Here is a 23,534-nt window from a genome sequence, read left to right as displayed (position 1 = left end):
TGCCCATAATCATTCAACAGTTCTTTTTTCCTGCCTGATTCGCAGCAGCAGTGTTGTCAGGTAGAATTATTTCTCTCTCTCTCACTGACATAAGCTTACTGACTCTTAACAACTAACCCTATTTATTAGAGTTACCTAAAACTAAAATCAGAAAAAAAATGTGTTACTTGAAAGAAAATACATGTTATCTGATGAAAAACTGACTAAAACTTTAAAATGAAAATAAAAGTGTGAAATACAAAAATAAAATTTCTAAATATTAAAAAAACTATAACAGTATTTTAATGATAACTAAAATAACACTGATCCTAACCCTACAATAAATCTTAACCTTTAATGTATAACTTACCTTGCACCGTTTATGCTATGGACGTGAATGATACCTTAAATTATTCAGCTTGTTGAGGAGAAGTGTGCTGTACCTAAGACTTTATATTTTTCATCTATTTTCACCTAAGTCAGGCCTATCCAACTCAAAATTTTGGAATTTCTGTGAATTAAATTTGATCAATTGTGGCAACAATCTGTTAACATTGGCTCAATAAGAAATACAGGTGCATCTCAATAAATTAGAATGTCGTGGAAAAGTTCATTTATTTCAGTAATTCAACTCAAATTGTTAAACTCGTGTATTAAATAAAAAATGTGAGCCAAAATCATCACAATTAAAAGAACCAAAGACTTAAACTACTTCAGTCTGTGTGCATTGAATTTATTTAATACACGAGTTTCACAATTTGAGTTGAATTACTGAAATAAATGAACTTTTCCACGACATTCTAATTTATTGAGATGCACCTGTATGTTTCACTTGCTCACTTGCTCTCCCGCGCATCCACTCTTGAATTCACCATAGTGGGTCTTCCTCAAGTGCATGTTGTGCATGTGTATACAGTTGTTTGGATGTAGGACTTGTTTAGCCAACAGGTTTTTTACTTAGACTTCGATTGCCTGAGCACTATTAAATATGTTCAGTGAATATAAATGTTTAATTGTAAAAAAAAAACTAAAAACCTTAAGATATGATTACCACAATGCATCTTTTTGTTTGGGGATAATTATTTGGAAGTCATTAATTGAGCCAGTATGCATTTGTAAATTTCCACAATTTTTCAAAAAAAAAATTTACAGTGTAGGAAACACTTTAAAATCACTTCTCCATAACTAACACATGGCAAATGCTAGCAGCATTGCTAGTGAACACCCTAGCATTGGGATGGCAAGTTTTGCATGTGTAGCACCATAAATTGCATTAATATTGTTTCACTGGAAATTAAATTGGTAGAGAGACCTTAGCAGTGCTCAGTGTTTGGGGCCACCAAATATGTTATGTTTGTGAATGTCAAACAGGAGTGTTTACGCACAGTTGTTATTTCCCTTTGGAATTAAAAATGTCACAGAACATGATATTACTGTATGTCAGCATGCATATTAATCCAGAATGAGTGGTGTGGGCGAGCAATACATATTCACACAATGTGCAATATGTTTTGACTGTGCATAACTGGGTTTAAGTTGATCTGTAACCCCTCTCATTCTTTCTGTTTCTCTTAAGGGCAGGGTAGGCCATGCCATTCGGCTGTTTAAAACCTGGCGAGAAGAAGGACTACAACAGTCCAACAGAGATCACAGACAAATATGATCTGGGCCAGACTGTTAAATCGTAAGTAAAATGTGTTTTTGTGCAATCCGTTCCCTTTATTTTTGCATGCAATTTGCAGAAGTTGTTCTCGAATTTACTTTTTTTTATGAATAATGTGCAGTCAGCCAGCCAGCAATTATCACAAAATATATCCAGACAGGCTCTTGTATCATCCCAAAGGGGTTTATTGTGATAATCGACTGACTGTGCATTATCCCTCTAATTATACTGCTATTTACTAAATAAATAAATAGATATAAAATATTGATTTGATTATGTGAGTCTATGGAATGTAATGAGATACATGAAACTAGTACAGTGTAGGAAAGTTATAGAAAATGTTTTACCAAATGATGTGACTGACCATTTAGAATAGAGATTTCAAGCTGTGTATAAAGACTTTATACAGTAATTCACAGAAAGTTCATTTTTGTGTGTACTATTCCTTAATTTCACTCTAAATTCTAATGTAATTAGTGCAATAAATTCACTTTCTTCTCAAGGGAGAAAAAAAAACTAATTTACTGTTCAGCATATTCATATTAAATATTTTACTTAACCATTTTAAAAGTTAAATATTAATGCAAATGATTAATTATAAGTTAAAAAGCATGTGGCCAACAAATATTTTCAAATAAATTAAACATGGCCTCAAAAAAGACAAAATAACAAATGAGAAGCATAACAAAGAGTGTTTGAAATTTTCCAGTATGTAAATTTAAAGGGAATTATTGACCCTGTAAAGTCTGACATGAAAAAGTAACCAGAAAAATCATATTTTTTGAAATGGAAGTTTTTTGAACATTTAAACGAAATATAAAAAAACAATCTTTAAAAATAAAGTTAGCATATGTGTTTTTGTATTGAGAGTCGTATTTGATACGTCATGGTTTTTTGTATATTCTCATATACTCTAGTATGATATAGTGAGAGTATGGAGCTGGTACTCGAGGAAAAAAACACCTGTTTGGTGCAGTTGCTGATATTATGTGGCAAAAAAAAATAAGATGAAATTCTGATTGCTTGTAATGTAAATCAGTGAGAACTAGGGATGCTCCGATCAGGATTTTTGCAGCCGATACTGAGTATGTATGTGTAGTGCTGGGTAATAACTAGGGATGCTCCGATCAGGATTTTGCAGCTGATACTGAGTACCGATTTGTTGTCACGGTGATCGGCCGATACCGATGCCGATTCTGATGCTTCAAGCTTTAGACGGTTTGATCGGGCGCACGCGCCTGGCCCGAAGTTATCTTCCGGTCTGTGTATGTTTATCAGTCTGGCTATGGCGCTGGCTACAAATGCAGTTAAAGTTAAGGTGATGAGTAGACTGAAGTTGGGCTCAGGTGGTTGTAGTGTGGGATGTGTTTCCCATACACTTATTTATTTGTGGTAAAGACTTTATACAGTAATTCACAGAAAGTTCATTTTTGTGTGTACTATTCCTTAATTTCACTCTAAATTCTAATGTAATTAGTGCAATAAATTCACTTTCTTCTCAAGGGAGGAGTTCTGTGAGATCTTCAGGGCAAAGGATAAGAACACACTGAAAATGTACACCTGCAAAAAATTCCTGAAGAAAGATGGAAGAAAAGTGCGGAAGGCTGGCAAAAACGAGATTCTCATCCTAAAGATGTGAGTTACACACAGTTTTCTTTTTCAAAACCCTTCACAATCGTTTTGTAGAATTTGACTTTCTCTGCTGTCCTCAGGTCTGCTATTTTGATTTCATTTGGTTTAAGTAGAATTATATTTTTTTTTATCATAATTTTCATTCATGAAGAATGATTCTTAAAGCTCCATTAAACTTTCATGAGTCCAAAAAGTGATTTTTCCTTTTCGCAAATCAGTTGTAACAAATTGTAATAGATGCATTTATTAATAATTTATTTTCACTGCATAAGGTCTAAAAAAAACTCAATGCAAATATGTGAGTGCAAACTTGTAGCTACTGTACATAATCTTGATTTGAAGAAGTTTAATCGCACAGAGATTTGAGGTTTTGTAAGAGTATTGAACATACTGTTTCAGTTTCAAAAAACCCATATAATATAGCTTGCAAATTGTTTTTTTTTTTTTAGATTTAGTAAAAAGTGAAACCACACAGTGGATTTTAACAAAAAAGCTTCTCAACTTTGTGGAGCCATGCATAGCCTATGTTCATTATGTGTTTTTATATCACTGTATTTCTGAAGGAAGACTATCTTTAGAAAATTTTCTGTCATTTTCATTTCATCTTGCATGTTATATGCCTGATAAAGCAGCGTTTGTGAGCTCAGCGCTGCTTTGTGTACAGCCATTACCGGGGAAACCTCTGTTTCTCCTGCTTTAAAGCACCTCCTGCTGGTAGAGAATGAATTTGCATTTTCAGTAAGTCCGTCAGATTTATGCAGCAAATATATTTTGCTTTTCCTATATCCACGGGCGCTGCGGATAATCCTGATTATTTGCGGGTGGGTCGCGGGTGGATAAAATAAATCATAAATGATGCAAATATTAACTACACTTTTTTAAAATAAATTTTGTAACAAATTGTAATAGATGCATTTATTAATAATTTATTTTCACTGCATAAGGTCTAAAAAAAACTCAATGCAAATATGTGAGTGCAAACTTGTAGCTACTGTACATAATCTTGATTTGAAGAAGTTTAATCGCACAGAGATTTGAGGTTTTGTAAGAGTATTGAACATACTGTTTCAGTTTCAAAAAACCCATATAATATAGCTTGCAAATTGTTTTTTTTTTTTAGATTTAGTAAAAAGTGAAACCACACAGTGGATTTTAACAAAAAAGCTTCTCAACTTTGTGGAGCCATGCATAGCCTATGTTCATTATCAAAATTTTCAGTCCTTTCAAAAGAGGGAAAGTATACAAAACACCTAATGATGCAACACATTTCGTTGAATACACCAAACATGTCAAAGCCTTAAGATATTAGATATAAATGCTTTGCACAGTGTATGATTACATTTGATTATACACTGCATCTAAAAGGCTGATCTACCGTGAGCAGAGTCACTGATGTCACTTTGATTTTGTAGTGCTGCGTTTGTGTCCCGCTCACAAATCACAACAGCTCATGAATACCGGCTCCCGGCCCCGCCCCTCTCGTCACATACTCCCATCGCCCCTCGCAGGCCGGGGGTACCCACGAGACTGCGCTCTACTCCCCCCTCCCCCGTCCGGGAGCCGATCACGGCGGCCGCGGCGCCCATGCATAGCCTATGTTCATTATCAAAATTTTCAGTCCTTTCAAAAGAGGGAAAGTATACAAAACACCTAATGATGCAACACATTTCGTTGAATACACCAAACATGTCAAAGCCTTAAGATATTAGATATAAATGCTTTGCACAGTGTATGATTACATTTGATTATACACTGCATCTAAAAGGCTGATCTACCGTGAGCAGAGTCACTGATGTCACTTTGATTTTGCAGTGCTGCGTTTGTGTCCCGCTCACAAATCACAACAGCTCATGAATAACACATAAAAGAAATGTCACTTTTAGAATGAGCAGGTTTTTTTTATGGGTTCACCTTTAGTTCCTCTCACTATTGCTGGCAAAAGTGCACATTAATGTCTTCAAAGCATAATCAGTGTATTAATTTCTTAATGCAAAAGTTGGCTGACATAACCACCTTTACAAAATTCTGAAACACTTCTTTATAGTGTCCATGTTACGTAATGAATAAAATTATACTATTATACGTGCTCGAATGTAATATGCTTTAATGCAAGCAAACATCTGCTTTGTTACATCTGCTATTCAGTTCATCTTGTTTTATTTAAATAGGACTTTTTCATAATAAGAATAATGCGTTACAAACACTCCAGTGATTAGCCAACAACAACAGTGGCAATGAAAAAACAATTACACAAAGGATACATACATAAATGCTGATTTGAACAGATGTGATTCAGCCACAGAACATAAATGATAATACTGACATTTGTTGTTTAATTAAATATGATTATAGCGGATATAGGAATCCATGTGATATGCAAATAGTAGGGATGCAGGCGTGTATGACTGGTGTTGGATGACTCTGCGGTGGCAGATGGGACACGAGTGTGGGGTTGATGGCAGGCCGGGATAAATCTGGGCACAAAGCTACATGTGTATCAACCTCCTGTGTGCCACAAACTGTCTCATAACTGATTGTCCATCTCTCCTCCTCAGGGTGAAACACCCCAACATCCTCCAGCTGGTCGATGTCTATGAGACCCGGAAAGAGTACTATCTTTTCCTTGAGCTGTAAGTACTGAAATCAGTTTATGAGGATTTTTTTTTTAACTGTACAGGGAGGAGTGTAATGATTTCAGTACTTTGTACCAATATCAGTGAAATTTCTTGGCACCCCAAAAAAAAACTAATTTACTGTTCAGCATATTCATATTAAATATTTTACTTAACCATTTTAAAAGTTAAATATTAATGCAAATGATTAATTATAAGTTAAAAAGCATGTGGCCAACAAATATTTTCAAATAAATTAAACATGGCCTCAAAAAAGACAAAATAACAAATGAGAAGCATAACAAAGAGTGTTTGAAATTTTCCAGTATGTAAATTTAAAGGGAATTATTGACCCTGTAAAGTCTGACATGAAAAAGTAACCAGAAAAATCATATTTTTTGAAATGGAAGTTTTTTGAACATTTAAACGAAATATAAAAAAAACAATCTTTAAAATTAAAGTTAGCATATGTGTTTTTGTATTGAGAGTCGTATTTGATACGTCATGGTTTTTTGTATATTCTCATATACTCTAGTATGATATAGTGAGAGTATGGAGCTGGTACTCGAGGAAAAAAACACCTGTTTGGTGCAGTTGCTGATATTATGTGGCAAAAAAAAATAAGATGAAATTCTGATTGCTTGTAATGTAAATCAGTGAGAACTAGGGATGCTCCGATCAGGATTTTTGCAGCCGATACTGAGTACCGATTTGTTGTCACGGTGATCGGCCGATACCGATGCCGATTCTGATGCTTCAAGCTTTAGACGGTTTGATCGGGCGCACGCGCCTGGCCCGAAGTTATCTTCCGGTCTGTGTATGTTTATCAGTCTGGCTATGGCGCTGGCTACAAATGCAGTTAAAGTTAAGGTGATGAGTAGACTGAAGTTGGGCTCAGGTGGTTGTAGTGTGGGATGTGTTTCCCATACACTTATTTATTTGTGGCGCTCGCCACAATATCAAAACTGACCGATTTTCCAAAAGGCTTCGTGCTATTGAGTAGGCTAATATGGCCAAAGAAGATATTTTGTTTTATAAATAAATGTTCATTTAAAAGCAGCCCACGGTCAGCGTATTATTTTGTTACCGTTATCCCTTACGGCTCAGACGAGGTTTTGTTCCGTCCTCCACGCTGTGACAACTCACAAAAGACTATTTTTAGCCAAGCAGTGCGGAGAGCCGCTTCAGAAACGTACCGCGGCTGGCTGGTATAAACACAAGCACTGACTAAGTGACTAGATCAACCGTGATCAGCTCCGGTTCCCGTGGAGCCGTAACGCGCCGCAGACGTGTGCAGTGAGGCGCAGATCAGCTCTAACGTCACTGAATCTGCTGTTAAAAATGAACCATCCATTCATCATATCATCATGCAAAACATACATGACAAATAGCGAATTTATCATTGTTTCTCGAAACGTTATAGCATTTCCACACCGGCGATAAAATGACTGTGGTGCCAAATCATTTATGTCCCCACGCGTTGACGTCATCAAATTGTGATCAGTTCGTGAAATCGGCCAAGTGTAGGGAGTACCGATCGAGTCATAAAATGTGATTATCGCCCGATACCGATCTCCGGCCGATCGATCGGAGCATCCCTAGTGAGAACAGTTTAGCAGACTACATATATAAAATGCATATAAATATCATTTTACACTATATATCTCACAATAATGTCTTAATAATATGTATTAATTTTAAACAAGCATTTGAAAGCAGCCGCCCGTCTCTCAGACAGCATGCAGGTACCGAATGCAAAGGGCAAAACATTGCCTGAGGAATTAGTTTTTTGCAATTTTTATGTCAAAGTTGTTTGGCAACAAAAGTTGCCTTCAGTTCATGTTGATACTGACTTCAAGAGGCTAAAGCTGCAGCTGCTGTTTCCTGAGACATAACTGAAATAAACCCTGCACTCAGACTGTCCTAGCACGATTATACCGCCTCGTCCTTGTCACATTCCTTTCTGTCTGTTTGGATTTGCATTCATTAATTTAATGCCTCGTCTCTGCTGTACGCTGTATGTGTGGCATGGACTGGATGATTTGCGTCTGCTACACCTGCATGATCAAGTAAAGCTTTTGAAGGGGCCAACGTTTAAACTCCTGGGGTCGACAAAGGCGCCGGTGGGATCACTTGCATTTTTTTCCTGATAACAGCGAAAAGAACTTAAAGCAGGGTGTGAATAATTCATAATTGCACAGAAAAAGCAGCTCAGCATGTTGTGTGTTTTCTTGCAGAGCCACAGGTCGGGAGGTATTTGACTGGATTCTGGATCAAGGCTATTATTCTGAGAGGGACACCAGCAATGTTATACAGACGTGTGCAGTGAGGCGCAGATCAGCTCTAACGTCACTGAATCTGCTGTTAAAAATGAACCATCCATTCATCATATCATCATGCAAAACATACATGACAAATAGCGAATTTATCATTGTTTCTCGAAACGTTATAGCATTTCCACACCGGCGATAAAATGACTGTGGTGCCAAATCATTTATGTCCCCACGCGTTGACGTCATCAAATTGTGATCAGTTCGTGAAATCGGCCAAGTGTAGGGAGTACCGATCGAGTCATAAAATGTGATTATCGCCCGATACCGATCTCCGGCCGATCGATCGGAGCATCCCTAGTGAGAACAGTTTAGCAGACTACATATATAAAATGCATATAAATATCATTTTACACTATATATCTCACAATAATGTCTTAATAATATGTATTAATTTTAAACAAGCATTTGAAAGCAGCCGCCCGTCTCTCAGACAGCATGCAGGTACCGAATGCAAAGGGCAAAACATTGCCTGAGGAATTAGTTTTTTGCAATTTTTATGTCAAAGTTGTTTGGCAACAAAAGTTGCCTTCAGTTCATGTTGATACTGACTTCAAGAGGCTAAAGCTGCAGCTGCTGTTTCCTGAGACATAACTGAAATAAACCCTGCACTCAGACTGTCCTAGCACGATTATACCGCCTCGTCCTTGTCACATTCCTTTCTGTCTGTTTGGATTTGCATTCATTAATTTAATGCCTCGTCTCTGCTGTACGCTGTATGTGTGGCATGGACTGGATGATTTGCGTCTGCTACACCTGCATGATCAAGTAAAGCTTTTGAAGGGGCCAACGTTTAAACTCCTGGGGTCGACAAAGGCGCCGGTGGGATCACTTGCATTTTTTTCCTGATAACAGCGAAAAGAACTTAAAGCAGGGTGTGAATAATTCATAATTGCACAGAAAAAGCAGCTCAGCATGTTGTGTGTTTTCTTGCAGAGCCACAGGTCGGGAGGTATTTGACTGGATTCTGGATCAAGGCTATTATTCTGAGAGGGACACCAGCAATGTTATCAGACAGGTGATGGAGGCAGTTGCTTACCTGCACAGCCTGAAGATCGTTCACAGGAACCTAAAGGTACATCGCACAGTGCCCTCTGGTGGTCATCTAGTTCATAATTAATTAACTCTGTTACCTAGAGACTTCCACTAAACACACAAATCTCTTTTGGTTTTCATATCCAATCTTTAGGACTGCACTTTCATTTTTTATGTGATGATATCAGATCTGTTTGTTTATTGTTGTCAATATCCAATATCCATTGTTGTTAATGTTTATTATTGTCATAATATTGTTGTAATGGTGTAAAAAAAATAAAAAAATAAAAAAATCAGTAGTTGGTACCAATACCAGTGAAATTTTTACAAAGTAAATATTTAAAAAATAAATATTAACAATTTAAAAAGTTAAACTTATTCCAAATGAAAAACTGTAAGTTAAAAGGCATGTGGCCTTCAATTTGTTTTCCATACCTGGCTTTTTTCATTGAGGCACATCTCTGATCTCAAAAATTCCGATTTCAGATTTGTTCATTTTTGTTGCTATTCACTAAAAAATAAATATATATCTATATCAATCTATTTCTGTCTATCGCTCTCTCTCTATATATATATATTTCTTATTAAATTCTTCAGTAAATTTTCTTGTTTAGCATCAAACATCCACAAAAGTTATTAGCTTCTCAAGTAAGCTAGTTTAGTTAATTTAATTTAATTTATTTATATATTTATTCTTTGCCTATTGGAAAATCATGCTTTATTGTTTTAAGCATAAATCTTATGTCTAAAATACAGAAAGGCAATTTGCCAATGGGAAAAGAAAAATATGACTTTTTTTTACTGGAAAACAAGGAAAAAATACTTCAAAGTATTATGGAAAATGATTGATGCAGATTACAAAAACTAAAAAGATTTAATTCAGATAATAAAATAATTAGATTTATTTGAACAAAGCAATGGTGACTAGTAGCTGTTACCATAATCAAACACACATGCTTACTGACTGTTTGCAAACAACGACATGTAGTTGTGCTATATCTATGTTTAATACATTTACTAATAATAATGTATATTTTTCTTGTTCAGTAAATAGCTTTCCTAATTTTTGCTCTAATGTTACTTGTTTTACATCAGTTGTCTTGGCAGACAAACAAAGTCTGTTTTGAGAAAAGGAATTTCATGAAGCATCATGTCATCTTGTCATTCTCATTCCCTCTAGCTTGAGAATCTGGTGTATTACAACCGACTGAAACATTCGAAAATAGTCATCAGTGATTTCCATCTGGCAAAACTGGAAAATGGACTCATCAAGGAGCCCTGTGGAACCCCAGAGTATCTGGGTAAGAAGCTCTTCAAAGCAGGCAAAACCTCTTTAAACACTCATGGGGCAGATGCAACAGATGGAACAACAACAACAAGATTACAGCGAGAGCAAACAGATTTCTGTTTACATGGGCATGCATTTGTTAAAATTAAAATAGAAAACTGTGGTAATCAGAGTATGTTTCCATAAATGATTTGTCCTTGTCCATTTTTTTTTTCAACCAGCCCCAGAGGTTGTTGGGAGACAGAGATATGGCCGACCTGTGGACTGCTGGGCCCTTGGTGTGATCATGTACATATTGTGAGTGTATTCTTCTATAAACCAAAACCAGGATCTCATAGTAGCTTTATTTACAGACACCATTTTACTAGTCTTCCACAGCCAGACTTTTCATTATCATTGTGGTCCACATTGTACCTTATTCTGGCCAAAAACCACCCACTCTGACTAGAATGTGCTGTCTGAGGAGTAAATGTGAAACTGATGATACCATGTTAATAGATCAAAATCATCTAATTCACACAGTGTTTCTGGAGTTTCCACAAAATCTATACAATGATAAACAAAAATGGCAATATTATGCAAATTTTATGTGCAAAATGCATGTCAGCGAGCTGTGTGGGCATGAGAGTACCATTACCCAAACCCTTCTCACAGTTTGTAATGATTTCCCACATCTCATGCACAGGCTCTCCGGAAATCCTCCATTCTATGATGAAACAGATGATGATGACTATGAAAACCATGACAAGAACCTCTTCCGGAAGATTCTTGCTGGAGACTATGAGTTTGACTCACCATACTGGGATGAAATTTCAGACTCCGGTACTTTTACTAAAGAACACTGATAAAACCTCACATGTTTAGTAGAGCACAAATTTGTGTTATGTAAACCTTGATTTTAAAGACATGACATGACTATTCAGTTGTGTTTACTAAGTTACATGTCCCATTTTGTCTATCAACAGCTAAAAACTTAGTGTCACGTCTTATGGAGGTGGACCAGGATCAGAGATTGACTGCACAAGAAGCCATCAACCATGAATGGTACTTATAGTATCAATATACCTGACAATTCCTCAATATATTGGCATTCATAACTATTGCTAGAAAGTTTGGGATATGAAATACACTAACAGTTCAAAGGTTTGAGGTCAGTAAAATTTTGGATTATTTTTCAAATAAGTCTCTTATGCTCACCATACTGCATTTAATTACAGTAAAAAGAGTAATATTGTGTAAAATAATACAATTTAAAATAATTGTATTTTCTATTTTAATATTCAGCAGTCATTGCTCCAGTCTTAAAGGGATAGTTCACCCAAAAATGAAAATTACCCCATGATTTACTCACCCTCAAGCCATCCTAGGTGTATATGACTTCTTTCAGACGAATACAATTAGAGTTATATTAAAAAATGTCTTCCAATCGTTATAATGGCAGTGAATGGGGGTTGAGATTTTGAAGCCCAAAAAAGTGCATCCATCCATCATAAAAAGTGCTCCACACGGCTCCGGGGGGTTAATAAAGGCCTCCTGAAAAGATTTGATGTGTTTGTGTAAGAAAAATATCCATATTTAAAACTTTATAAACCATAATCTCTAGCTTCCGCTAACTGTCATATGCACGTTCACTAGAGAGTGACGTTCCAACGTAGGATGTAGGCATAGCGTAAGCTCCGGTGAGAAAATGTTAGTCTCGCGAGAACCAAGTTTTGTTTCAAGCAAAGGAAAACCAGTCTCTGCTTAGCTTATATCGAAATTCGCTGACGCTTTTCTTTTCAAATCCTCATTTTGTACCAGTGTTAATTTTGACAGGCATTTTTGATTCAGTCTTAGTCTTTATCTTGAGACGAAAATGCTTAATAGTCTTAATCAGATTTTAGTCATTTGAGTCTTTCAAAGTTTTAGTCGACGAAAAGTCATTGCATTTTTGTCAACTTGTAGTCATTACTTTGTCAAACTGCAGTTACCAACATTTATTTTGGTGTGTATTTGAGCCCTGAGAACTGATCGCGCGCTGTATATGAGAAATGAAGAAGTGGAGCGTGCGTGAGAGAGAGCATTTCTATCAACGCGATTCCGCCTATCCCGCCTTCACTAACTTTAAGTTAATCGACAACGAATTGTGACTCCCGGGAAAAACGGGACATCTGGTCATCTTATCCTTACCCCTTCGGGTTCTGCTGGATTTAGCCTGTGAAATTTCACCAAGCAACAGTAAATCTGAAGGTGCAGCATGTAATATTGACAGCTAGTGGCTGAAAAGGGTACTGCAGTCCAGACTCCGCGCTCATGTGGGTTGCCAGATTGGATGGATGCACTTTGTTTTGCTTCATCAAAATCTGCACCACTACCCACTGCCATTATAAAGATTGGAAGAGCCAGGACATTTTTAATATAACTCTTGATTGTATTCGTCTGAAAGAAGAAAGTCATATACACCTAGGATGACTTGAGGGTGAGTAAATCATGGGGTAATTTTCATTTTTTTTGAACTATCCATTTAAGTGTCACATGATCCTTCAGAAATCCTTCTAAAATGCTGATTTGCTGCTTAAGAAACATTTCATATTATTATTTTATGTTAAAAAGGTGTTGTGCTTAATATTTTTATAACAATGTGAAAGCCTTTACTGTCACTTTTGATCAATTTCATGCATCCTTATTGAACAAAAGTATTAGTTTCTTAAAGAAAAGAAAATAAGAAAAAAATTTGACCCCAAACGGAACTGTATCTAAAAACAACTTTCCAGGGTATATAATAAGCTTTCTTGTACTGTTAAAGGATATCTGGAAATGCTGCTTCAGACAAGAACATCAAGGAAAATGTGTGTGCACAAATCGAGAAGAACTTTGCTAAAGCTAAGTGGAAGGTAATTTCTAGATGAAGTTTACTCTTAAAAATGCTTTTGTGTTAGTAAGTTGAGTTTTTCCAAATTAAATCTGAATTATTACCTCCCTGTAGAAAGCCGTACGGGTCACAACCATGATGAAGCGTCTCAGGGCACCAGAGCATCAGACAGCAGCAGCCGTACCAGGTGCACCTAACCCTGCAGCAGGGGCTCAGGAAAACCCTCAAGCTCCATCGGAGGCCTCCACAGCCCCATCGAGTACCGCTGAAAGCAACTCGACGAGCACAGAAGCCCCTGCAGTGGAAGCTCCCAGTGCTGAAGCAATGGCTGCCACCGACCAGCCACCAGTAGAGCCTGTTCTCCATGCCCCAGCTCCCGAACAACCTGATCCAACATCGCGATGCAATGGAGAGGCTTTAGCCCCCCTGCCATCGGACACAGGGGAGGAACAGAGGGGTTAATATCGCTACCTCTCTCCCACCTGCGTTTAGATCCCGCACACTTGTATATAAGCAGCAAGCATGCTAATACTGATCCCACAGCTCATAGCATTAATCTCAACATGCTCTATCATGAGCCGACTTCTAAAACATTTCCCAGCAAGCATCTGTTTTCTATTGAATCACAAGCTATGTGACATGTATCGAAGGCTCTGGCTACTTTAACTTTGCGTAAAAGAAGAAAAAAGCTGTTTTCTGCTTACATTAAGCCAAGATTGAAAACTTCAGCACTGATCTGCATACATGTTTTAGGATAGATTATCAAAGCAGGCCTCATTTTATAAAGTTACTTTTTTATTTTTTTGCATTGCAGTTAGTTAACGCCTGTCTTGAGCAGGTAGTCAAAGGAGCACAGATACACAGCTTCATGTGCAATGTAAAGTTTCTGTAAATAGCTTCCTAACCGCTGTAGATTAGACATAGCCAGCAACAGCATGCTATTTCAAATCTGCTGTTTATGACACTCATGTCCAGGTAACTGACACATTCAGCTTCAGCTTTATGTGGACATTTCATGTCTTGATCAAACACACACTCATGAAATGTTGCCATCAATTCATCTTGTCATGGCATTTTAATGGTTGAGACATGTGGCCCAATAAATGGAGCAGATTAGGTAAACTTGAGAAATACCTCAAATCTGCTTGGTAGCTAGCCACATGAACAGTGGAAAAACTCATTTGTTCTTATAATGTATTATATACTCATTTCCATACATTGTACATGTTTTGAGTAATATACCTGTCCATTTTAAAATGCACCGTGAAATGTGTTTTCAATAGGATTCATCTGAAGCATAGATGTACATAAGTTACAGTGGTCATACTTTGAGACTCTTTCGTTGGGTTGAATATTTACTCAATCATTATATTATTTTTTTCATTGTACCTCCCTCTACTAATCTATAATACATTTGAATATATTCTGAGATATTTATTAGACTTAAACATAAAATTATAAAAATATAAATGATAGATTTTTTTAGATTAATCCAGATCTTTTTTGAATTGCAAATATGTAACAGGTATCAGATATTTACTTATTCCTGTTAAGTCACTTTTATTTATATAGCTTATACAAAACAGATTATTTCAAATTATTATATCACTTATCCTTGCCCCCCTATAAAAATGCTCAAAATTCTCCTTTAAGAAAGGCACATAAATTCAGATTACAGTAACAAAAGTCTCATTTAGTAACCCATAAGTACTGCAGGAAATAATGTGTATTTTTGCACTTTTGGTTTCATCATTGTGAAGTCAATGGCTTCTTGAATGGATTTAGGTTAAATGCCTGAAATAAGATCTAAGATTTTAAGATTTTAAGTTAAGACATCATCAGGCCGAACGGGAAAACGTACTAGTCTGCTTTTACAACCTTGTTGAGTTTATACTCACATTCTCGCAAACTATTCTAACTCAAACTTTTCCAACTCATAGATTTTAAAGATTGAGACTTTTAGATTGAAATTAAAAAAAAAAAAAAAAGATAAAGTTGTCAGAAGCTTAGTGGTGGTGACATTGAAGTTGTGTGACCCTGGTGTCGTTTGTTTATAGCCTAACTTTATACTTGAGGTGATTGTATTTAGGTTTCAAAATTAATTAAAAAAAATTGTTTATTTGTGATCATCTTGATTAAAATGTGTAAGAACCATAAACTAATTAGTCACAGAGCTTATTTTCTGCAATAACCAAAATTCTATAGGCTGTTTGTCAAGGGAACCAGGGTGATGCTAACTTGGGCTACAAAATACTTTCTCCCTGCAGCACTCTATATTAGATAGATTCTGCCTAAAGCAAACAGTCTTACACAATAATGATCCTAATTGAGTCTAGCACTATTAACCAAACCCTAGCTCTAATGATTTAACATTTTAACAGATAGCTTTTTTTGCCTTTTACTTGTTTTATAGAAATGAAATAGAAAAACAGACACCTCATCTTTAACAGTTTTATACAGATCTTTCTCATTAAACATTCATGCTTCACTAGTGTGTGGTGTTTACTGTCTGTCACTCATGATGGCAGTACTGATTCATTTCTTAGTTGATGCGTTCTACAGTAAATGTAAAACTCATTTTGTGCCGTCATGATTTTTACATTAACAGATTGATGTATACAGTATACAAACATATTTCGATTTTAGCACAGAGAAATGGCAGGTGATGTAGGATTACAAGAACTTAACAAAAGCAAAAAGAAACGGTCGACCTCTTAATATGAGCAATAGTCTACAACTGCGATACTGTGATGCTACTCTCAATGTCAGTGTCCGTGTCTACACTCTTAATTTCTGATTGGCGTGTCCTCCATTGAAGTTGACAATAGGGATGTCATACAGGAAGGGTGAGAAGCTTAGGACTTAAACAGGTCGGACGAAGCCAGTGCTCCTATTGTACCATTATTTCGAGCCTATCATACAGGTGAACAAAAACAGTGACGAAAGTTTTCCCTCCAGTGGCCAATGATTTGTAATTGTGCAGTGGCGACATGCTGTCATTTTCTAAACATCACAGGAGTCAGTGGAGGATTGACTGAAGAAGGCCTTGATTTGCTATTATGCTGTCAGTAGTCCATTGATTTGAAGATGATGCACAGCATGGGTTGTGTGTTTGCTGTCACAGGTTTCTACTGAAGTGAGCTATGATATACTTTAGATCTCACATGTATCATTGTCATTTTGTATCTTTCACTTCTCTTTGATCTTATAAAATATTTCCTTTCTAAAAATCTGTCCCATACCTTTATTTGTTCTATTTACCCTGAGACTTTAAGATGTTTTTTTATTTATTTATTTTTTGTCTTTGATTTCGTATAAAAATACTTAAAGCTCATACCGGTAAAACCTAAAATAAAGAGTGGTAAGTAATGTTTCATGTAGGTCTGAACAAAAAAAAAACTTTTATAGCATTCATGTATACTGAAACCGCAACTAGATACTGTGTTATACAAATTCAAAGCAATTTTTTTAATAGTGCTTCACTATTGCCTTTGGTGTTCAATGTCTGTTGATTTCTTCATTCTCTCTGATGTTCTTCTCAGTGTGGTTAGCTGTAAACCTGTGAATACACTGAGGACTGGCCTCTCTCCACTTTAACCTCTGTATTCTTCAACTGACTTTAATGCTTTCAAAATAAACATCCTAAATGATCATCTTTTAGTCATACTTCTTTGTTATATGTTGCATGGAGCTAAGTACAAGAATGTGAGGCTTTTGAGATTTAAATATTTTGTCAAAAATCTGAAAGAACGCCACCCACCATGTTATTTAAAAATGTAGACAGTTACATTAACAGCCTTGGAATAGTATCTGCATGCAGACGGCTCATCTGCACAGGACTCTGAGTGATTATTTGACATGGAGGGACGTTATGTCAGTCTCAACCTTATGCCGAGTTCACACTGCACGATTTTCAAACTCGTCGGATCGCCGTTGTTTTCACACTGTGTGACTATCTGGGGTAGCATTCAGTTGCTGCTGTGTTCACATTGCACGATGGATCGGCGACAGGAGGTTTCACATTGCGTGGTTGTCACTCGCGTGAACGAGCACCGATTTGCCTCCGATGTCGGGCATTTGTCGGCGATTTCGCAAAACCTGTCGGCGAGTGAAAAATCGAGCTAATATCGTGCAGTGTGAACTCGGCATTACTGAAAGTTATGACTTTGTTGACACTTTTTCTCAAAGTCAACATCTATTAATATTTGCCATGTCTGTACTTGCCATGTACTATGAGGATATATGTTAGAGCGGAAAAAAAGTGAAAGTGAAGAAATACAGTTTGACTTGCAAAGTGGGCTTTGTATATGGCATTGGGAGAATGGAAATGTTATAGTGAATGGCAAAATATGAATTCATTCCACATATTATATGCACCAGTGCCAACCTGTGCAAGTCTGGGCCTCCAATAAACTATTTTATATATCAGCGAAAATTAAGAATCGGCTAGGTTAGTGCATGTTGATTGGTTAGAAAAGGGCTTACCCACCTCTGAATGTATACAAACATCTCATGATGGGTAGAAACAAAGAGCTCTCCCAAGACCTTTGCAACAAGATTGTTGTGCTACATAGCAATGGAACTGGTTACCAACGGATTTCACAACTCCTACATTTCTTGAAAGCACCATTGGGGCCGTTACCTTCAAGTGGAAGGAACATCAATTCACCATCAACTGGCCATGCACAGGAGCTTCTTGCAAGATTTCTGATCAGGGAGTCAGAAGGTTAATCAGAAGAGTAACCCAATAACCAACGACCACTCAGAAAATGCTCCAGAAAGACTAGGAGGCAGCAGGTACAGTTGTCAGAGAAAACAACAAGTAATGCACTCCATTGCCACAGCCTTCATGCACGCTGACTCTGGTAGGATCCATCATTGAAGAAAAGGCATGCTGAAACTAGTTTGAAGTTTGCTACACAACATGAATTACTGGAAGAATGTAATCTGGTCAGACGAGACAACATTTTTTGGCAATAATACCTAAAGCTATGCTTGGATGATAAATGGTTCTTCATATGACCCTAAAAATACCATGCCAACAGTGAAGGTTGGAGGTGGAAGCATCATGGTATGGAACTTTTTCTCTTTTCAAGGTATTGGCAAAATCCATATTATTATGGAAGGTTATTAGGAAAGATGAATGGATCCATGCACCCATAAATTCTTAAGATGAATCTGTGCCATCCACCAGGATGATGAGGATGAGACACATAGATGGACCTTCCAGTAGGACAATCATCCAAAACATACTTCAAAGAAGACTCTGAATTGGTTCCAGAGGAAGAAAATAAAGTTTTTGGAAAGGCCCAGGCAATCACCAGACTTAAACCTAATAGAGCACTTGAGGAATAAACTGAAGATCAAGATTCACAAGAGGGCCCCCCAGAACATTCAAGATTTAAAGTGTGTTCATACAGGAAGCGTCTGGAAGCTGTCATTGCAATTTCAGTTAGCGTGTTCAATACTTTTTTCTGTCATTTCACTTTAGTACACATAACTTTTTTATGGATTGTAATATTATGATTTCTTTATCTGTGTCGATTTCTTGAGTTAATGCCAATGTCTGGTCAAAAATTCATGCAAAGTGCTGCATTGTAACTTTTAAAAAAATGTTGACGTGTTGAACACTTATTTCCCCCTCTGTATACACACACACATATATATATACATATATATACAGGTGCATCTCAATAAATTAGAATGTCGTGGAAAAGTTCATTTATTTCAGATATATATATGATGGATAGAGGCATATATCTTTTATGCATGTGTCTAATATTTTTTTTATTCACCCTAGCAAATTTATTTTTGTTGGACAAAAAAACTGTTAGGCACATGGGCCTACTTGCAAATTGTTTATGTACTTGTTGTTCAGTTAAAAAAAATACTACTAATAAAAACTTTTTGTCACTATTCAGAGGATGGACAGAACACGACCAACCAAAAATACATTTGCAAATAAAAACAAAGCTGAAGTTTGACATTTTGGCAGAGTATTGGTCATACACAATAGGTTTGTACGGAACAGTTTTCATTCACATTTTTAATCAATCAATAAAAAATTTGTTTTGGACAAAGTATTCCCTTTGCTTTTATTCTAAAACCAAGGAAAACATACACACTTAAGAAAAAATTTATTTAAAAATTTGAACCCTATAATTGCAGTGGCCTACTCCTATGCAGTGCATCAGAAAGCAAGCATCCTAGAGGTTTAGTAAAGCTTGCCCTCTGCTGGTTCACATCATTTAGTACACATTTGATCCGTAAAGAAAGAAAACAATGTTAGAAATTCAACCAGACAATAAGCGCACAAGCTTCTCTCTTCTGTTAATAACATTTTAGTTTCGGCCCAATGCATCACTAAACCTCAAATGACATTATATGAAAGTCTGAGGATGAATCCACATTTATCATCAGGATCTAAACCACTTTAAAGGATGTTTATAATGACATCAGAGTCTGTGCCGGCCACTAATGTCCTGTCCAGACCACAAAACTTCACAAACGTGACGTCCTGTACACGATTCACCCTACATTCAAAATCTTTCCCTTTAATCTAGTGCCTCTTCTCAAAAATCTGAGACACTCACTAATAATGGCATCGCCAGCAATCGCTTCCTGATAATAGTCCCTGATCTCACACCCTGATAATACCAGCAAACGTCTCTCCTGATGTCCTTCAAGACTGATCAAGTTACTTAAAAAGTGTTATTCCATGCTTTCATTTCTTTCCACAGTGCTAAACATCTGCTTGGGCAAAACATAATCGATAAAAGTTATTCTGAAGCTTTCATGTCAGACCGATAAAGAGGTTTTGAAACAGTGAACAAAAGACTTTGTAAGCATGAATAGAGGCCTTTCCATAATAATGACAGCCTATGATGGCATGTTGAAAGGATGGCTCCCCTTCCCCCTCTGAGATGGGTCGGGAAGATAAGCATGTGGGTTTATGAGCCATTCTATCCTTAATGTGTTCAGCTATTCACTCCGATAATAATCCATCACCCCGGTGGGTGAGAGCAGCCAATTACTGCTAAGACTGTGCCCACCACTGGCACTGAGACACCAGACGCAGGGAATGATGGGAGCTACCAGATAAGACAGAGACAGGGGTCTGTCTGTTGGGGCCTGGGGGAGACACAAATGGGACAAAAGAGGCTAGTGATGATGAGATCTTGTTCCGCCTAAATGTGATGCCCGTGATGATGCCCGCTGTGCCCAGAGAACAACAACAATGCAGTGACAGGCAGTAGTGCTGGATGTCCTCACTGGGAATGCTATTTAGTAACTGCAGGTCACAAGTAAAGCCTCTGAGAAAACTACACTCAAGTGCTGACAAACACGAAAGACTGAAGTCAGAGCTCAGTATACTTCAGAGTAGTGCTGTCTGTTCAGCTGACATAATATCTTTCTGAAAGAAAAAAAAATCACTAGACAAAAACATGTTTACAACCAGCTCACAACTGCAACATGAACGGGAGCCAACATGGATGGGCAAGTAGCGAAGGAAGTAGTTTATTCAACGAAACATCATAATTAACAAAAAATGTTCAAACAGTAGTCAGTAGTGAAAGCGTGCATGACAGGGGACTGTAAGCTCAAGGTCTGAAATCGATGCAAACTAAATAACGTAACAAAAAACAATTGGATAACAGCCGCTCAAGTGAGCACAGTCACATCATAGCCAGTCCCCCACAAGGCACTCAAAAAACACAGGACCAGCACTTACTGGGACATAACACTTAATAAAACAGTTTTGAAAGTTGTGAAAATTACCTGATTTAGGACCTTTCTTCAGTCACTGTAAGTCTGTCCATCACAGACTGGTTTTAATGCGCATAAAATTCAATCTGGCGTCTAAACTGACTCAACTCACGCGGGAGAGGGGATTTAAATCTGACCTGCAATAATCCTGTTCACCATATGACTTCCCTTCCTTCCTTCTTCCTCCCTTACAACACACACACACACACACACACAACCATCTAAAGCCCAAAGTATACTTCACGGGAATGCTTAGCATAAAGGCAAACGCACAACTGACTCTGTATTGAGACTCTTCCTAATGTCTTCACACTTCAAACCCTATATCTCTAGAAATCTTTCTGCTGAAAAATGACACACAAATGCTTTGAATTACGTACGATTATTTTTGACAGCGATTTTATTCCATAGGATTCTCCTTTAAATCTTCAGTCTCTTGTCAACGCACAGCTTTCTCAAAGTTTACTCCATTTGATTGCGTGCGTGCACGAGCACAGACTCTCGACACATGCGCACTAGAAAGTTTCATACTTGTCTGCGCTATTTCTCTCCAAAAGTTATCACAGATAAAATGCTTTTGTACTCGTTTAAACTTGAGTTGCGAATGTAGGCTATCTTAAACCTCTCTCACACAAGCACTCGTCTTCTTGTTTTTCATCTTAGGTTTTATGGTGGGTGGCACTAGGGTAAGGTGCATTATCATCACCTACTGTGTTGTATGGCAAGCCGGTTTGACTTTTATTCATTAGCAGGCTTGCCTATTGCCATTCAGGATATAAATTCTTGATATCAATAATAATTTTACAGGTGAAATTTAATTCCTGATAACAAGAATTCGATTTCTGCGAGTGATGACGTCATTGCTGATGTCAAGAAAAAAATTTCTGGCTTGCCATAGTGTTGGAACCGGGTGTGCCTCACACGTCCTGAAAAGTGAAGCTGTGGGCTCTGTGATCGCCCCCTGGTGGCTGGCTGCAGTACAGGTCATAAGCCCCGCCCTCTCCATGTAAACAAATGGGACTTGAGTCAAAATAAAAAAATGTATTACACTTCCAATACAATTTTCCGAAAGATGGTTTTGGGTATTTAAGGTAGTTGTTATCACGCTGATATATGTTCAATTGTTCGTTTTTGTGATAAGTTTGATTTTAGCTAGTAATTTGATGCTATAAAAACGGGGCGTGTCGTTATGGTTGATTGGGTCTGCGGGAGTTTGATTCCGCGGCTCCACCTCACGACTCTACTGCGCAGACTCGGCTCCAAATGACGTCATTTACTCAAGATGGCAGCGGCCATGCTGAGATGCTTTGGCTTCACTTTTCTATAGTGGAAGGAATAGGCTAGGAGACGCATCGTCCATCTTTTTTTACAGTCTATGGTTGGAATGTACAAGCGTTCCTCAATGCAGGCATCCATTGTTGCTGCCTTCTCCAGTTGCCTAGTTCGTTGTTCCGTCTCATCTGATTTTTTGTCGACTGTAAAAAAACGGGCCAAGGCAGTGTTGCCACATTGTAGACAAACTAATTGGTGCATAAAAAAAACATCAAGGCGCATGTGCAAGCTAGCTGAGCATGCATATACCATAAGCACTGTTACTATGCACGTACTGTGCTGATGATGATGACATTTGCGTCAGTAGTAAACCGAAGTACTTGGGGCTTTAAAAAATTTTTTTAATTACTTACAAAAACAGAAATGTATAGGTATGTGAGTTTTTTCCTCAAAACACTGGCGGATTTGATATTTATTACTATTAATATTATTATACATACATAGGCCTACAACAAGAAACAAGTGAAAAGTACACTACACAATAAACAAGGCTACACAAAGAACACATTGGTGAACACAAAGGTACATTCTCCGAAAACAAGTCCTAATATCTTATGTAGTGTTGTTTCTCAAGTGAATTTGTTTCAAGAATTTTTTGATATTTTACTGGAAAGTGGAAACCAAAAAATATACTTAGTAGGGAGTGGCTTGGCAACCATAAAGTTGCTGGTTTTAGTCTCAATAATAATTTTTCTGCTTCATGAACACAAGACTTTTTCACACAGGGCCATGTAGTTTTGGATTTTGTTTTCCCTTAATAATAAAAACCTTCATTTAAAAACTGCATGTTGTGTTCACTTGTGTTATCTTTTACTAATATTAAAATTTGTTTGATGATCTGAAACATTAAAGTGTGACAAATATGCAAAGAAATCAGGAAGGGGGCCAACACTTTTTCACACCACTGTGCGTGTATATATATATATATATATATAAAGCCACTTAAAAAAAAAGAGCTGGTTGCCGAGCATTATTCTCCACATATAGCGCGATCTGAACCCTAAACACGTTTTGTCAAAAAAGCCGGTTTTGTCCACTTTCAAGG

General features: G+C 37.1%; 1 protein-coding gene across 1 annotated transcript in view; it reads left to right on the top strand.

The window, feature by feature from the left end:
- Nucleotides 1-14,778, top strand: part of LOC107718199 (caM kinase-like vesicle-associated protein) — a 72,005-nt gene extending 57,227 nt beyond the window's left edge. The window contains exons 2-11 of the mRNA XM_016525179.1: nt 1,556-1,663; nt 3,146-3,277; nt 5,830-5,904; nt 9,153-9,291; nt 10,432-10,552; nt 10,761-10,836; nt 11,225-11,361; nt 11,505-11,583; nt 13,325-13,412; nt 13,505-14,778. Coding sequence (XP_016380665.1) covers nt 1,569-1,663; nt 3,146-3,277; nt 5,830-5,904; nt 9,153-9,291; nt 10,432-10,552; nt 10,761-10,836; nt 11,225-11,361; nt 11,505-11,583; nt 13,325-13,412; nt 13,505-13,852 — 1,290 coding nt within the window. The 5' untranslated portion in view covers nt 1,556-1,568 and the 3' untranslated portion in view covers nt 13,853-14,778. The remainder of the gene's footprint in view (nt 1-1,555; nt 1,664-3,145; nt 3,278-5,829; nt 5,905-9,152; nt 9,292-10,431; nt 10,553-10,760; nt 10,837-11,224; nt 11,362-11,504; nt 11,584-13,324; nt 13,413-13,504) is intronic.
- Nucleotides 14,779-23,534: the final 8,756 nt, after the last annotated feature.

Source organism: Sinocyclocheilus rhinocerous, unplaced genomic scaffold (genome assembly GCF_001515625.1).
Source record: "Sinocyclocheilus rhinocerous isolate Xijiao unplaced genomic scaffold, SAMN03320098_v1.1 scaffold1111, whole genome shotgun sequence".
Lineage (NCBI taxonomy): Eukaryota > Metazoa > Chordata > Actinopteri > Cypriniformes > Cyprinidae > Sinocyclocheilus > Sinocyclocheilus rhinocerous.
This window is presented reverse-complemented; position numbering and strand designations above follow the sequence as displayed.